This window comes from Strix aluco, chromosome 5 (genome assembly GCF_031877795.1).
Source record: "Strix aluco isolate bStrAlu1 chromosome 5, bStrAlu1.hap1, whole genome shotgun sequence".
NCBI classification, from domain to species: Eukaryota; Metazoa; Chordata; class Aves; order Strigiformes; family Strigidae; genus Strix; species Strix aluco.
The window spans coordinates 45775015-45792233 of NC_133935.1; the positions used below are offsets into that span (position 1 = coordinate 45775015).

At 37.6% G+C, this 17219-nt stretch overlaps 1 protein-coding gene and 1 long non-coding RNA gene across 4 annotated transcripts in view; one reads left to right on the forward strand and one right to left on the reverse strand.

The window, feature by feature from the left end:
- The window catches only part of ZDHHC17 (zDHHC palmitoyltransferase 17), a 78182-nt gene that overhangs the window by 25610 nt on the left and 35353 nt on the right, over positions 1 to 17219 (reverse strand). For all 3 annotated transcript variants that reach the window (XR_012623566.1, XM_074827176.1, XM_074827175.1), the window contains exons 5-9: positions 15816 to 15960; positions 8821 to 8885; positions 7297 to 7459; positions 2566 to 2691; positions 1175 to 1317 (exon numbers count right to left, since the gene is read on the reverse strand). Coding sequence is in view for 2 of the 3 variants with exons in the window: in XM_074827176.1 (XP_074683277.1) it covers positions 1175 to 1317; positions 2566 to 2691; positions 7297 to 7459; positions 8821 to 8885; positions 15816 to 15960 (642 nt within the window). In the remaining variant the exon portion in view is untranslated. The remainder of the gene's footprint in view (positions 1 to 1174; positions 1318 to 2565; positions 2692 to 7296; positions 7460 to 8820; positions 8886 to 15815; positions 15961 to 17219) is intronic.
- Positions 8439 to 15966, forward strand: LOC141924538 (uncharacterized). Its single transcript, XR_012623567.1, has 3 exons — positions 8439 to 8483; positions 11428 to 11530; positions 15834 to 15966. It is a non-coding gene; the product is annotated as an uncharacterized LOC141924538 (long non-coding RNA).

Sequence of the window (17219 nt, forward strand, 5' to 3'; positions counted from 1 at the left end):
TTTGTGAAAAACACTTCAAAAAGTATTTATACTAAACATTAAGCAAAGCATAAGAGAAAGTAAGAATGTTAATCCTGAATATGTATCAGGGAGGTCAAAAATATAAAACTTGACATAACATAGATCTTAAAAACCTTGAAGAAATCTTGTCCTTGCTTCCTGCAGGAGGTGTGCTTAAGGATCTGCATTGCCAAATAAATTATTTGTGGGAGGAGGTCAGCAAATTGCACAGCCTCAGAGACAACAAGAAGATCATCTCCAAGACCCTGGAGAGACAACAGCCTGATGCCCCTCATCCCCCCTCCCAGTGTATTAAGTTCACTAAGATTCATGAACTTGGTTTAAGGAACAGATATATCTTCTTTTCCTCTTTAAACAAAAAGGAAGGAGAAGCAAGTGGTTCTAATAAACATGACATTCAATGCCAGAAAAGCAGAAAGCTCGTAAGTGTGAAGATATAATAAGTTCTTCTATACATGCCACACATGACAAGGCAAAGCAAAGGATAGATGTAGTCTACAGATCTTGAAAATCCGTTGGAGCATGCCTGTTTGTCTATGTGTGCACGTGTATACCTAGGTGCGTTTACTGATATTTAAAGTAATCACAAATACAACTACAATTCTCTATGATCAGGTAACAAATTAAAAATATTATTAGAAAGCAACCTTTTTCTTCAGTCATCCCTTTCCACAACAGAAGCTACAAAATCTGACTCTGATTTCATTCCTCTCCATAAATCTCTTCAGGTGCTTTTGGGTATTTAAAGTCTAAAAGAATAGGTTTTAATAGCAGACTTGCAGATATCTTTTTTCTATTCCTTTCTAGTAACTTTCCCCTTGACTGCCTTCTTCAAAAATTCACGCTGATAACTTTGTAGACAGACATTCAGCACCCTCCTCTGGATAATGACTGAATTTCTGTTCTGCTGTTAGCTTCTATTAGCTCAGAGGTATTCACAGAAGGTAATTCCACGGCTATTTGCAAGACAACAGAGCTAAAGTTGCACAAGATCTTTCCCAGAAATAGTAATTAAAAAAAATTCCAACAAAAAATTAATGTTGCATGTCAAAAACACACACAGAAAAATAGAAATTTATTTATCCAATAAAGATGCCAGCAAAACACTTCTTGTGTGCACACTGAACAGACAGCATCCTGGTAAAACACTTACTTTGAAAGAAACTGCACCATAGCCCAAACGCCACCATACATCAGCCCTTTAATGAGCCAAGAATCAATGTCTAGGTCTGCTATAAACCCAACCAGCCAAATAACTAGGAAAGGAGTTCCCAGCATCACCTTCTGACGGAATTCCTATATAGAAACAAATATCAGTAAGTAACTCTATTTTCAGGAACAGATTGTATAATAATATTCTATAATAAATAGGACAGTCACAAAAACTTAAATTTTCAGGAAACTTGACGTAGGGGGAGGAATCTTCATAAATTTTTCTCATTTCCTATATTTACATATCTCCAATGAATGTGCAAGAAAAAAAATCTTCCTAAAATTTTATAACAAATCAGCGATTTTATATATTTTAGAAGAACTGTCTTCTAGAGATTTTGCTGTTAATCCAGAATAAAGGCAAAAGCAGCTCTTTTTAAGAATCTGTCAAAGTGTATAAACTACTACACAGCACATGGTAATCTCAGTGAACTTTGAAGACTGCAGTTATGTAAGTAATAAAGTCATACTGAAGCGTCTATGAGAAAAGACGGGACCTTTTTTATCTTATACTACGTGGGTACAAATCCTGATGAAGGCACTGAACTCCTTCCAGACATTCAAAGCACAGTCACAATGCACATGTACACACAATGCAATGCCCAAATCACTTAAAGTCAATAATCACTGCATTATTTTATTATCACAGGGTTAAAGCAGAGTCTGTGGCCAGTGCTTTAATCATCAAGATGCAATGTATTTTTAAATCAAGAAGTTGTAACAAATCAGTGATAGCAATACTTAATATCCAGCACAACACTCTGCCTGGTAAGAAAATATTAACTCTGTATGTTATCAAACTGTAGGCAGGTAGACAGTTCTTCATGCTAGAGCACTATGTTACCCATTATACCCTCATTTCTTGCCTCCTCCTATCTGCAGTATTTAATAACAAGCTGAGAATAAAAAGGCCTCCACATTACAGATTCACATATTACATTATACTGCTTTCATTCAACACAAAACACTACATAATTAGAGAGGAGATCAGAGTTCAGGACATCTAAAATGTTTCTTTCCTCAGATATTTGAAAGCCAGCTTTGTTAAAGTCCTGGCCATCACCAACAATACCAGACCATTGGTACCTTCCTAACATTTAGTTAGCACAAAAACTAAAGGTAATTGTGTGGAGGCTTAGGGTTTTCTTTCCTCCTGCCTTGAGTATTTTTTTTTCTATTGCAATTACTTTTGCCATAGCAAAAAGGTGTTTCCTAAAACTGAAATGTGGGGAAACCACAGTACTGAACTGCTTACCTTAAACAAACATACATGCCCCCAAACCAACAGAAGCAGTAATATTGATTTTATGTAAGTGTTATACTACTACTTACCTTATCAGCTTTTAATTTTCTCAGAAAGGATGGACTGTCATATCCCTTTGCCTGTCTTGCTTCCTGTAGGTGATTGATCATCCAAACGTTTTTCCTCTGTTTTGCTAGATCAAGTGGTGATTCTCCCTGCCAGGAGTAGAAAAGTGGGAAACATCCAATTTAAAAATAAAGTGCATTCAGAGCAGTTTTGAAACAGCAGATTGGCAGGTAAAAATAATACATTTTAAATCAGTTTAAGCTACATTCTGGCATACTTTTTGCCCTGGAGCTTACTTGACACCACACATCATTCATTCCTTTTGGTCTTTTTCATTCTCTTATGACTATACATGCGTAGACAAGTAGAATATTAAATGTGTGATCCTGATAATATGTATGTCCTGACATAGCAATAATTGTTGCCATTGGCATAACACATTTATGTTTCACTGTTCTACACACAGTCCACTAGCCTGTAAATGAAAGACTCTGCTTCCCCCTCAGCTATTGACAGGCAGCAGAAATCAAGCAAAGAGTAAGAACTCGTGACCCACTGGATCATGGAAACTCTCCCAGTCTACAGCCTGACTTCTCAGTTAATTCTCTGCCTTTCTGGCAGAGTGAAGTTACTAATATCATGGAATTTTTCTATAAGGATTTTTTTCCACAAGCTTAATGTTCTTATATTCACCTCAGTTACTAAAGTCCTAGGAAGAAAATGAAGAAGAATAAACTGATTGATCATGTCCAACTTATTCCAAAACTCTGAGCTTTTATGCTTAGCTTGTGCTTCGTGTACTTTGGGTGCTAAGCCAGCAACGGCCCATGCTTTCTCTTTCCCTACTTCCAGAGAGGACTGACAGACAAAGCAAAAGAGAGACACAGAGAGAGATACAGGGGCCAAAGGTGCCTATCAAACTGATTTGATTTTATTGCTTTTTAAACATTTAGGAAGAGAGCTAAATGAAAGTTATCGACTGGTCTAAAATTATAGAGGAGGCAAGAGACAACCAATTGCAGGTACCTCCAGCTTCAGTTTTGCATTTGACTCCTCCTCTCTTCTACTGGAGTTAACTCCCCTCCTAAACAAACCATTCATGGAGGCTTGAAAAATGGCTGAATCCTCCATCGCTCGGCCCCCTCCTAAAAAAAAAGTGAGACAGGTACCAGAAACTGAAATTACCCAGAAAGGGCAATAATTACTATAGACAGAAGAGATTTCAAAGATTAAAAGCTACAGTTAGCTACCTATATCCCATAGAAAGACAATGGGAACTGAGTATTATTTAACTGTCATTTTTGCCTTTGAAATCTCGCTCCAAATCTCTAAAGGAGAGCAAATAGCACAGACTACAGATTATGAGGTGAAGTTTTTTGCTACTTAACAGGATCTTGCACTCCTTCTGTGTGAAAAGTTTAACTAACAAAAACAGTTAAAAATTAATAACCTTTTGACTTAACTTGGCTTCAAAGTTGTTTAGCCAGATGCTTAAGAAACAGATTAAGTTAACTCCATCCTCAGCAGAAATGCCTGAGATCAAACTATGGTGCCTGCTTCGTCACAAATCTAATAGCACCTTGAATTGCCAGTATCTGGAAAACTCCAGAGATGCTGTTGTTTTATTATCACCTTATATATCCAGACTGTAAAGATTACCTGTGGACAAGCAATCCCCTCTGGGAGTTCATCTCCCAAGTAAATCCTGAAGTTGTCTTGGGGTCCAGCTGAGCATCCCTTCCACTAGAGGGCCATGAGACACCTAGGAACTGCCTAGATAAAAAGATTGAGGGAGCTTTAAAGAAGTCTTTGACTATGCTTCTCATAATCTGGCCATTTTAATACTTTCCTTGTATTCACAGGGGTGGTGGATAGCTGACTTGTTTAGAAAGAAAAAAAAAAAAAATCGGGGAATTTAATCTAGTAACATTTAGTTTGCCAGAAAGCAATAAGGCTTCAATAGTATATATTTAAAGTGTTTAGATAGAAAAAATAATCTGAAGAGTCATTACCATAGGGAACATTACATGTAGACTTCCACAGACAAGCTCACAAATATACTGCGTAACAAAGAAACTACATCTGAAGTCCATTCAATGAATCATTAACAGATTTAAAAAAAAAAAATTTAAAAAATAAAATCTTCCTTAAACCATAAAAGCTCCTTTAGGTCTCTATCACTCTCTAGTAAAAATGGAGCTTCTGCTTACACTTAAGTAAAATTTACAGGTTTCCCCACAACCCCCAGTGACAAGCTGAGTCACTGTGAAATCCTGTCCTCATCTGCCCAATCTGTCTACTGGTGTGGCAAGATAATTTCCTTTGAAAAAATCAACCAAACAAAAAACCCAATCTGACTACTGAAAACCACGTTCCAACTCTAACTGCAATCCAGTTCTCAAAAAGGAAAGTATCTTACTACCAAAAGTATTATTTTCTTGTACAGAATAATAAGAGGATAAATAACACAAACAGGACAAACTCACTGGTTGTATCAAGCTTCATTCTAGAATAAGAGTGCTATTATTCGTATGCTTCTCAAACTGTCATGCAAAGTAAAGAAAGCATCTTACTGAGATGACAGGTTCTAATTTCTTCCAAACCCAGGTGGCCAGCAGCATGCGCCTTTCTAACACAGACTGCCTAGAGCTGGTAACAACAAGGTCAAAGCTCACACCTAGCATTTCAGCCACTTCATAATTTGAAAAAAATAAACAGCTTTCAGCCAATGTACTTCTTTAACCTTAGCTGTCTTACCACCATTCTTGGTCAACTCCATGGGCTATCTGAGAAAAGGACTCACTAGACAGTGCTGCAGAAATCTGGAAGTGACTGCATCAGAAAGGAGCCTTTCACAATTCCTTTCATTTCTGGGGAAACATGAGCCAGACACTTAACAACCAGTTTTTGGCTCAAAGAAAACTTTTTTGCTGAACAGTCAAAGCAGAAGCACAAAACCAGGTTTCTATGTACCGATAAAAATCAACCAAATCCTTATGTTTCCTATATGTTTACTATCACCCCAATCAGCATCTGTTACACAGCCACTGGCAGGATGGCAAAACTGCCACTGCTAGAATGATTTTGATCCTCTGAAGATCCTAGAAATCTGGGAAGGCATGCAAGAAACCTAGACTCCACCGCAGAACACAGGCAGTGGTTAATGAAACCAAGCACATGTATTCCGGTATGACTGGAAAGATAGCATGATCCAGTAGGTTCAAAAACCTATTTTTCTACTGACTGCTGCTGTCTGTCAATAAAGAAGGAGAGACCACGAACTGCTTCAGGCTAGCAGATACTTTTTCATTTGGCCAAACATATGAATTTTTATTACAGATTTACTAAGACTCCAGAAATGTAGGTAAGGTGATGACTTTAAAACTCTAATCACACTGATCAGTCTGCCAAGGGAAGCAAGGTATGACACACTGATTTTTTTTCCACAAAAATACCTTAATTTTTACCATTAGTGGCATAGAAAAAAAGGTTTTCAACAGTTTACAAGAACTGAGACTAGAAGTATAATTCATCCACATGACTGACCTTACAGACCAGGAATAATTATATATTCACATCAGTACATGCAAGAGGCTAGCTGATTTGTTTTAAACACTTGAAAAGCCATGTGATTTTTTCTAATGAGTTTTCATTCATCATCATCAGTATTTCTGATATTCTAAAGTGGATGTAGGACCTAGAAAGCTACTAAAAAAATTTGACTGCACCCTTAAAAAGACTGTTCCATGCTGTTCAAGAAAACAGATGTGTATATATGTATTTTTTAGCATATTTCTATTACTTGTAGCCAAGGAAAATAGGCCATCTTAAATCAGTAGGGAAAATGGTGAAAGGTCAAATAAATTTAAAGTATTTAACACTTTATAAATATAGATTTACAGCTGTATTTTCCAGTGTAACCACTCCATTTGTAACACTCATTAAATGGAAAATACAAACATTAGAAGAGAAATTGAGTAGAGAATTCTTTTTCTAAAAGTGAATTCTTCTCTGACACCACAGGAAAAATAGGTTGGGTGGTGAAGTGCATCTAATTTGATATACAGAATAGTCTGGAGACAATGGACAAAACTACGCTCAATAGACACACCTTCCACTGCTGGAGAAGCTCTTACAGACTTCCAAGTCTATGGCATAAATTCTAACAGCTGTTTGGCTGGTCTAACATGTGCTAGGTAGGGGCTCTGTTAGTGCTGAATCTAGCTTTGTCATTAAGAGGTTCTGGTAGAGTAATTGGGCAACTTAAAAATTCTGATGCAAAAAGAGCCCATTTTCTTATTTTACTCCTACTGGTATTTTTAGGCCTCCAATTTCTTTACTGCCACTGGGAGATATACTAGGGCATGTGTCATCTCTCTGAAAGAGGACAGAGATGTCTTGCATCTCACTCCAACAGTCACCCTAGAACTTCACTAGAAGACATTCAGTCAGATTTCCAATTTTGCATCCAAATGCATGGGTCTTCACACAGTCTAGTTGTGCACCCCACTCCCATATATTTACACATAACCATTGGTAAATCATTTACGTGAGTACTTCTGAAGGTGCAGATTTAGAAGTTATGCATCACTGTTAGGAAAAACAGATTCCCAAATTAAACATTAGTTGCATGGCTGTTGCTTCATCTTCATGATCCCACCATACCCACAACAGTAATCTATCCTTGAGATTTATCATAGGCTCTGTTATTTCTGCCTCAAATCACTTCCAATAAAAACAGACCAAGTGTTTACCTTTATATTTTGAGCATCAACGTTAGCTCCAGCTTCTAACAGAAGACTAATAACTGTAGTATTTCCTGCTAGCACAGCCCAGTGCAGTGCTGTGTTTTTGTGATATTTGTCTCCAAGATTAACAGAAACATTAAACGTAAGTAGTAATCGGGTTGGATCCACACTAGAAAAGAAAATTCTTGTTAGATCTACAGAAGATGAACTGAAATACATACCAACTTATTGTTAATGAGTTCAATTTCTATAAAGAATGTTGATCAGGTACACTGTGTAATAGCAAAGTGATGCTTTTTGCTGATAATTAGGAATGGCTCAAATTCCCTTCCCACCAAACAGCAACCACAATTCTGTTACTTTTAAATGAGCTCAGTAAGACAGCTTGTTCTGGGATGTCATGAAACACATTTGTTATACAATTCTGGTTTTATGTTTACCAAAACCTAAGAGTATTAACGGATTTGTAAAAGCATGCACATGATTATATAATTGGCAGATAACAACCGAAGTTCAAAACATATCTCCACCTCACATTCCAAAAGATGAAAATAAAAAAGGATGATAATGTTGGTAATGATAGGTATTTGTAAAAACTAGCTTATGTTCCTCTCAACAATCGATGGAGGACTGAATTAGATTCCTTCTGAGCAGGAATCTAATTCAGACAAATGTGCTCTTTGGAGAAGTGTTATTTTACATCAACTTTTTCCAATCATTTTTACTTTGTAACTGAAAGTTCATATTAGTGAGTACTTCTGCATAATATCCTCTCTCTTGAATAGGACATTGTACTAGTTTTGGCTGTGATCAAGTTAATCATCTTCATAGTAGTTCCTATGGCGCTGTGTTTTGGACTTGTGACTGAAATGGTGTTGATAACACACTCATGTTCTAGCTATTGCTGAGCAGTGCTCACACAGCATCAAGGCCTTTTCTGTTTCTCACACTGCTCTGCCAGAGAACAGGCTGGGGGTGCACAAGAAGCTGGGAGAGGACACAACTGGGACAGCTGACCCCAACTGCCCAAAAGGAAATTCCAGACCATATGATATCATGCTCAGCAATAAAAGCTGGGGGAAAGAAGGAGGAAGGGAGGACATTTGGAGTTATGGTGTCTGCCTTCCCAAGTAACCATTACATGTGACAGAGCACTGCTGTCCTGGAAATGACTAAACATCTGCCTGACAATGGTAAGTAGTGAATGAATTCCTTATTTTGCTTTGCTTGTGCATGCGGCTTTTGCTTTACCTATCAAACTGTCTTTATTTCAACCCACGAGTTTTCTCACTTGTACTCTTCTGATTCCCCCCCCCCATCCTGCTGGGCAGGAGTAAGCAAGTGGCTGCATGGGGCTGAGCTGCCTACTGGGGTTAACTCACAACAATCATAAATGAAGATAAAGTGCCAATTGTGGGAAGAACATTGACTAGTTAAACAAAATAAACTTTCCGAAAAATCAAAACTAGTCACTACTATATGTCACTTAGTTAACATCAAGAGAAAGTCTAAACTGCAGGGAGATGTTACCTATGTGTTCTGTAAGCTGCCCACATTAAAGGTGTCATTCCATTTTGATCCATCATATCTACATCCTAAAAAAGGTAAAGAAAAAAGTTGGTGAGATGAGTAAGCATGTTCAAGATCCAGTAGATACAGGGTTTGCAGTGACAAGCAGTATTTTAAAACTAACTAACTGAATTGGAGAAAAAACTGGCAAGCTTTTAGTACATAATAAAATAGTATTTAAAAAATGAAAACAGAACACTGCCATTGCAAATATATAACCATTCCCATCTATTTTGGAAACTAAGGAACAGTCATGCTGCCTAACATTAGTCATTTCTCTCTTACTATTAATCTTCAACATAAAAGATACATAGAGATGGTGTACTATTGCACTCAAAAGCAGGAGAAAACTAAAATAATGCACCAATATTTAATAAAGTACTTGATAAATTAACATAAATACCATGGCCTGAATCCTACATCCTACTGAATGTTAGCTGCATCTATTTTTCCACTTGCAAAGCAATTTTCCTTAGTTCACTCAGTTCCAAAGGTATTTACGTATCTGCATATTAAGTTACTGGTTGCCAGAAAATTTTTAAGTTTAAACAAAAGCCATTAAAAAAAACAACCTACCCAGAAATAAAACTTATCAATAATCAAGTGGTGATTAAACCGATGGCTAAAAATAAAAAAACCCCACATTACGTTTAACAGAACATAGCCACAGAATGACAAAATAGCACCATCCAGACAATTATCTTAGATCCATCAGAAAGGATCTAATGCCTACAGCATTTTCCCCTGTTACAGATCTCTGCCTCACTAGCATGGAAGTTGGTAATTCCTAAATACACTGAGACAGATTAGACTTACAAGCACATCTGGGCAAGTTCCACGGGCCACCGCTAACAAAATTACCCCAAGCTAACTTAATGTAAGACCTGAACACTTCTTAGAGACAACAGAGCTATGTCAATGTTTTCTATGCTGCCCCCCTCAGCCCTTACTAGGAAAATTAGGTTCAAAGTGTTTCAGTAAAGTCTTTTGCTACAGAAACTACTGATAGAAACCCAGAAAGTGGATGATGTAGCTTTCTACCACCCCCAGAATCTTCTCCACTCCAGTAGTCTGCCAAATGCCAGGCACTGTGAGATCCCTGCTCATGGTGCTGCTAGCCTGACCCAGGCAGAAGTTTTCCAGAAAATCCAATTTACTTTAGTTCTTCCAAATAATTACTTTTAAAACATCCCTAGCCTGCAGACAATTTTACATTTCTGAGTTTTTACTCTGTTGCTTAATTAAAAAAAAAAAAGAAGACATTTAAAAAACAGTTGATGGAGAGGAAAGAGAACCATTACTTTACTGTATTGTTTTTTCAGAAGACATACATGCATTGAGAATGGGATCAATGTTTACCCACAGTACTTGTATAGATTAGATCCTTTTGAGCCTACTAGGACCACCTAACTGCTGGCACTCCCTTTAACGTCCTGTTGTGAAGGAAATTAGAACCGCAGCCTAACCTCAAGTTCATTCATCCTTGAGAAACATGACTTTGACTCACAGGTCACATTGTGTGAACAACATATTGTGAAGATTGTACAAATTACTGTAACATGAACAATCGCTATTTCGTCTTTAGATTTCATACAGAGAAGCAATTCTTCTTGACAACAGGGACCTGATTCCCTGGATGTAAGTAAAATGATTCCTTCAGTGATTCCACTTGACAAATCAAAACCATACTTTGCACACTAGGTGACACTCAACTAAAAAGAAAAAAAAAAAGCCATGAGCTCCAGACTATTCCCTGCACATACATCACCTAGGCAGGCTACAGCTAATACTCATATTAAGCTACAACATGCACTGAGGCAGACCCCTTTTCAAAGGAACTTTAACAAGTGGCAAAGCAACTAAGACTGACTTGCATACTGTTGTATAGACCTAACGAAGACAACGTAGTTGCGGATAGCAGACCGTGCTGGTTTTGGCTGGGATAGAGTTAATTTTTCCATAGTAGCTAGTATGAGACTATATTTTGGATTTGTGTTGGAAACAGTGTTGATAATGCAGAGATGTTTTAGTTATGGCTGAACGGGTGCTTACAGTGTCAAAGCCTTTTCTGCTTCTCACCCCAACCGACCAGCAAGCAGGTTGGGGGTGCATGAGAAGCTGGGAGGGGACACAGACAGGAGAGCTGACCCCAACTGCCCAAAGGGATATTCCAGACCATATATGGCATCATGCTCAGCATATAAAGCTGGGGGAAGGAGGAGGAAGAGGGGACATCTGGAGTGGTGGCATTTGCCTTTCCAAATTACTGTTACATGTGACGAAGCCCAGCTTTCCTGGAGACAGCTGAACACCTGCCTGCAGTGGGAAGTGGTGAATGAATTCCTTGTTTTGCTGTGCTTCTGTGCATGGCGTTTGCTTTACCTCTCAAACTGTCTTTATATCAACCCACGAGCTTTCTCACTTTTACCCTTCCAATTCTCTCCCCCATCCCACTGTGGGGGAGTGAGTGAGCAGCTGGGTGGTGCTTAGTTGCCAGCTGGGGTTAAACCACAACACAGACACATGCTCTAACAAACTTCTCATCAAAATTTTTCATTATTTTGCCAGATTACTACCACAACCACACAACAAGTGGGACATTTCAGAAAGGAAGCTCTGTTGCTGCTTTTTACCAAAGGGCTGAGGCAAAAATGGAAACATTCAGCAGCAGGTCCGTATCAGAAGACTGGTCTTCTGTTCTGGTGTGTGCCAACAGGCATTTTCGCATTAATTTCTTGTTTAACTCTCAGTGACAGGTCAATCTGATAATGTTCATGGAGAGGTGTACCTTGTGCTGTTAGGACTCAGTACAAGAACCAAAGCTTTCAACAATAAGTGACACAACGATCATAAATTGCACATACTGCTGCCCTCTGTATGTACTTCAAGCATGAACTCTGTGAACCACAACTGGCAAATTTTTCACTTGTTTCTGAAATAGAACAACTCTGGTTCTGAAAGAGAACAGCTTTGCATATGCAAAGATACCCAGACTTAATCCTAGGACACTAATACAAGATTCCACAAAAAGCTTTTGGAGAGGCAAAAATATAGGGGAGAAAGAGCTTCCTGCACGGAAAGGAGCTGTAGCATTACAGCTGCTTAACACTACTTTCTGAAAGCAACATAGCTGATGAGGTAGGATTCTGAATAGCAGCTAGAGATCAGAGCAGCATTTAGGCTTATCAGAACATTTAACAAGCAATGGTCAAACCAGTTCTGTGATACAATACAGCTTTTTGAAAAGCACAAAAAGCATCAAGAGATTCCACTTAGAAATGCATGAAACTGTGCAGCAAGGGACCAGGAATTTGATCCTCTTTAGAACTGGTTATTTCACAGAACACAGACCTTCGTAGAAAGACCCATCACACCCTTGTTCAGAAGCCTGTTGTCCATAAGGAAAAGATCTCTTTCACATGGACTGTTGCCCCAGGAAAAGGAAACAGGTTTCTAAAGAGATAACATATTTAAAAGCTTATAGTAAAGAAGATTTATCAGGAAGGAAGATGTAAGGCTGAAAACATTTCCTAATTTAGGAAAGACGTGCTAGTTATTCACTAGAAGCAGAGACTTTGTAGGACTCTTGTGGAATGAAGCAAGCACAAACTGACAGGCAGCTCATCAAGCAAGGTAACACACAGAACAGAACCTACCTCGTTCTTTCAAACAACACAAGCTCTGTTCTGAGTACTCTAGTCCATCAAACACAGAGTCAGTTTTGACAATCATGAGGGAGAAACATGACTGGACTTACAATTCTGTGAGTAATGTGCTGTAGGTTGGGTCTAGGAAATAAACACTTGGTTCAGTGTTTTACACTAGCCTGAGCCCGGTGGAGAGAACAATCCTCAGTGCCAACAGAGGTAACAGTGCTTAGAAGCACAGCTCAAGGACTGCAGCACCAAAGTAACCAAGGCTGCTGGAATCTCCCAACCTAGATGCCAACTACTCCTAGGCCATAGCTCAGAAGAAGGCTCTTTGTAGCTCGGGAAAGTAGTTATCATCTAAAATTGCAACTCAGAATAAAGAAAATACATACTTGATGAATAAGTGTTAAACTATGCGTATGAAACAGTTAAACTATAATTTTAGCTCCAGAATATTTCTTACAACATGATTTTATCCTACTAGCAACTTTATAGCCATCCATTCATTATCTGTGATTGACGTTAGTTATCTCACACATGACACAGGATGAAACCACATTATTCAACCATCTGACATACCATATCTATATCTTAACTTATTTTGGGGTGACATATTTGCATATGCTAGGCTCTAACATGCCTTTGGCATTTTAAGGAGCATAAGCACGGTGTCAAGCAATCAATTAGTACGAGCATCAATTTTGAACATTTGAAAGTTCTTCAGCTCTTTTCTTGCCTTTTTTTAAAAATAATGATCTTACCTAAACTTGAACTGTGCTACAGATTCTGTTACTTGGTATCCGATTATATCATGTACTTGCCCCAGGCTTGATTTTGACCCTACTGGCACAAACTACTGGCAACCTACTGACACAAACAACATGAGCAAATTATGATACAGCCAGGTATTAGTCTGTCAAAATTCAGTAAGAGACATGACTAAATAAAAAGCAACAGCTATTAGCCACTGCTGCCTCTTCGCTGAGTAGTGCTTGCTGGCATGAAAGTGGATTCACTCCCGACCAAGGCCAGAGGGCATCTGACCAAGGGTTCTTCCCCTACACTACATTTCAGAAGCTAGAGGACTGGACTTGAGCCTCAGGCTGGAAATTTTACCATTGGCTGCTGCAACCCAAGAAGAGAGTGAAGCAGCAACACTGAAGTTGGGTTCCAGCTCTGTCTCAAAGAGAGACAAGAAGCAATTAGGAGCAACTTCTTAATCTACAGGTCTCTACACAATTATGAAAGCTGGCTCTCCCTCTACACAATTATGAAAGCTGGCTCTCCTCTTATCATGAAGGTCCATAAAGGCACCAGGATCAGAACTAACAAAGCACACAGCCTACACTGAGCTTTATTTTGACATTTATTTAGTTGTCATTTACCACACAGGTACTACAATTTGGTTCAGGACAAGGGTAAGCCTACTCTTTGGATACAAGAGAACCTGGTCTCTGTAAAGACAAAAAGCAAAAAAAAATTGCAAGTAGTATATAGGGCAAGCCCACATAAGCAAAAGCAGTTCAACTTTCCAAACCCAAATCATGACATCACAAAGGACGTGGGAAAAAAAAGGTATTAATGACCTCATATATACTTATTAATGGAGAATAAAAAGCAGAATCATGTATTTCCCATAGCTTCTACAGAAACCATGTGTTTTTTGTAGTTGTATGTAGTATAGCTAGAGAACTATGAGTTTAGAGATTTTTATTACAATGATATCAATATTACTATATTTTAAACATACTATGTTTTAAACATACAAATCAATACATAATTTTAAAGTCGAACTTTCTGAAGTGCTTACAAAAGTTGCTGTTAAAATTAATTCAAACTTACAGCATGAAAAGGATACCAAAATCATACTTGATAACATTTGGAGGATTTAAGAATAATCATCCTTTTCAAAGCTGCTAATAAGCAGAGCTCTTTCCACGATAATAGGTTTTAAATTCTAAATCAAGTTTTGTGAGTTTATGTATGTACACATGTAAAGACTCCTTCTGGACTGAAATACTGTATGCTCAAATAAACACGACAAGTCTGTACATAAACATGAGGACAAAAACCATTTACAGTGAGATTTCGTTATCACAGTAGGACATTTTAAAGGCCATTTATACTTCATTAATGCTATGCTTTAAACAAGTTCACACTTGTATAACATCTGCAAGATTTTTCTGGTAACAAAATCCACATAAAATTACACATAATTTGTGAACAAAATATAAAAGTTGTTCCTGATGAAAAAGCATTTCTCTCCAATCATTATCTCTCACAAAATAGCGATTATATATGATCAGCCTCTTCTTGTGCCTAGCTTACTCTCTATCAGATGCTAAATACTGTTTTACCAAACAGTTCTCAGGCACAAACTGAATACTACATGGAGCAATAGTTTATATTTTTTTACTTATATAAGCACAAATAATATTCTGCAGCAAGTTTAGTGTTTTACACAGACCAAATCCTCTGATTTCATAGTCATATTCTACCTGACTCATTGGATCATATCTCAGTTTCAATTTGAAAGAATGAGCAGAATACAGAAGCGTGAACAGCATTAGCAAGACTGTAAAACAAGAGGACGACTTTGACTTTTTTATACGGTTTACAAAGTAAATCAAATTTGTGTTTCAGGCACCTATCTGTGGGTGAGTAAATCTACAAATTATCATCCAGGGTGAGTAGCAAAAAGGTGAACGTGTTTTTGAGCACACAGAATGAAGAGACAACAACAAAAGTAATGAACACATGCTATATACACACTTTACAGATCTAACAGTAATGTAAGTGGCTAGCAAGAAGATTTCTGGATTGTTTTGGTTGGGTTTTTTTATTTACACATGCATGCAGTTAGTAACAGCAATAAACAAACATTGTGGACTGAGGTGTAAAAAAAGAGATGACCTATGACAACTCTTTGTCATTAGATTCTTTACCCGTGTACAACCTGACGATTCTGTGAAGAATTCCAAAATATTTGCTATCATTGTCACTGTTAACATTTAAAGATTAAATTCATTAGAAATAAAGAATGGTAAAGGAGTAACTGCTAGAATTTCCATATACCACACTAGACAGGTATGAACTAAATCCAAAGTACTCAGACCACTGTTAGAAGAAATTAAGCTAGCAGATGGCACATCAATACTGTAGTCCACAATAAAAGACACTGAATTATTTTTAAGTTTAGTCTGGCAGATATTTTGCATTTCCTGAATAAAAGGTATAGGTTTCAATTGTTTTCCTACTCTAATTTTGAGTAGAATCTATTTAAATATGATATTACTTAAAATTTACCTGTCCCTTTGCTATCAGGTAAGCAACAATCGAAGTATGTCCAAACTGAGCAGCCAAATGAATACAGCTACATCCTTCTCCATCAATTAGCGACGGATCTGCCCCATATTTCATCAGCTGTACAACCATGGATAAGTGACCCTGTCTAAATGTAACAAAACACAAAAAACAAACAACTGAATAACTATATGCAAAAGAACTATTAAAATTTGAATATTTGCATACAACAAACGTGTTTAGCAGTTACCACCGGAGCTTACACACTTTGACTCATACTTTGAAAACAAAATGAAAACAATGTCATGACCTGATTCTGCAACTGAGTAAGCAAACTCACTGATATGAGCAAAATCTGTGCAGCCAATGCATTCATCAAATGCAATTCGCTTAAGTGTGCTGTATAGCAAAAAGCCAGTCAACAAAAAATCCCAAGTTATTAGGTTAGAAATCTAGTCTATTGTGACTTCTTCCAATACACATATGAAACCTGCTATTTTAAGAGATGTCAAACTGGCTATATACTCTCATTTTCTGTGGGGCGTATGGTTTGTCTTCCTACTATTAAAAACAGTAGTGAAATAAAAATAGAAGAAAAAAAGGAAAACTGAAAGCCTACACTTCCTCCACAAAAGGAAGCTTAAGCATCTTTTTGGCCTAATGAGCATAGGCATATCCTTCTTGTAGACACAGTGCCTAACTGTCAGTACACAGTTTCTGACATGAGCAAAATGACCTTTTCAATCTGTCAGAAGCAGCTTTGGACAATGCTTCACAGAACAACAGATTCCAGCTATGAACACAAGGAAATCTAAGCAAGCTTTTGGTCTATTAACACAGAACTTAAGAGTGTGACCTGTAAGAAATATACAAGCTAAAATCTTTAAGAGAGGCTAACAAGCAAGTCCTCATCTTTAGTAAACAAATTATTTCGATACATTAATTGTTCTAAAAGCTAATTTTCTTAGTCTCCTTCTTCAGTCTGCAGTTAAAAATATTAATATGGACAGTATTCCTTTCCTGCCTATTTCTAGGAGGTTGTCTGAAGGAGCAGCTACTGCTCAAAGGCCGTCTTCAATTTTCCCAGCCATTCATCATTCTTGGGCCATCTTCTACATCAAAAAACTGATTTTAAGTGCATCTTAAAGTCCACACACACAATAGAACACTGCAAAGACAAGGTCACACAAAATCATCCCAAGCCCCATCTGCACAAGTATTGCTGAACTTCAGAAGATTGACAAAAATAAGATCTCCAAAGTAAGAGTAAACCAAGGTGACCGTAGACTCTAATTTTACTTTACTCTTTTTTTCTGTCATAGCAATCACCTTCTACATCAAAAAGAGGTAAGACAAAAACTGAACTATATGCTGAAAGCTCCTGTAGCTCAAACATACCACATCCAC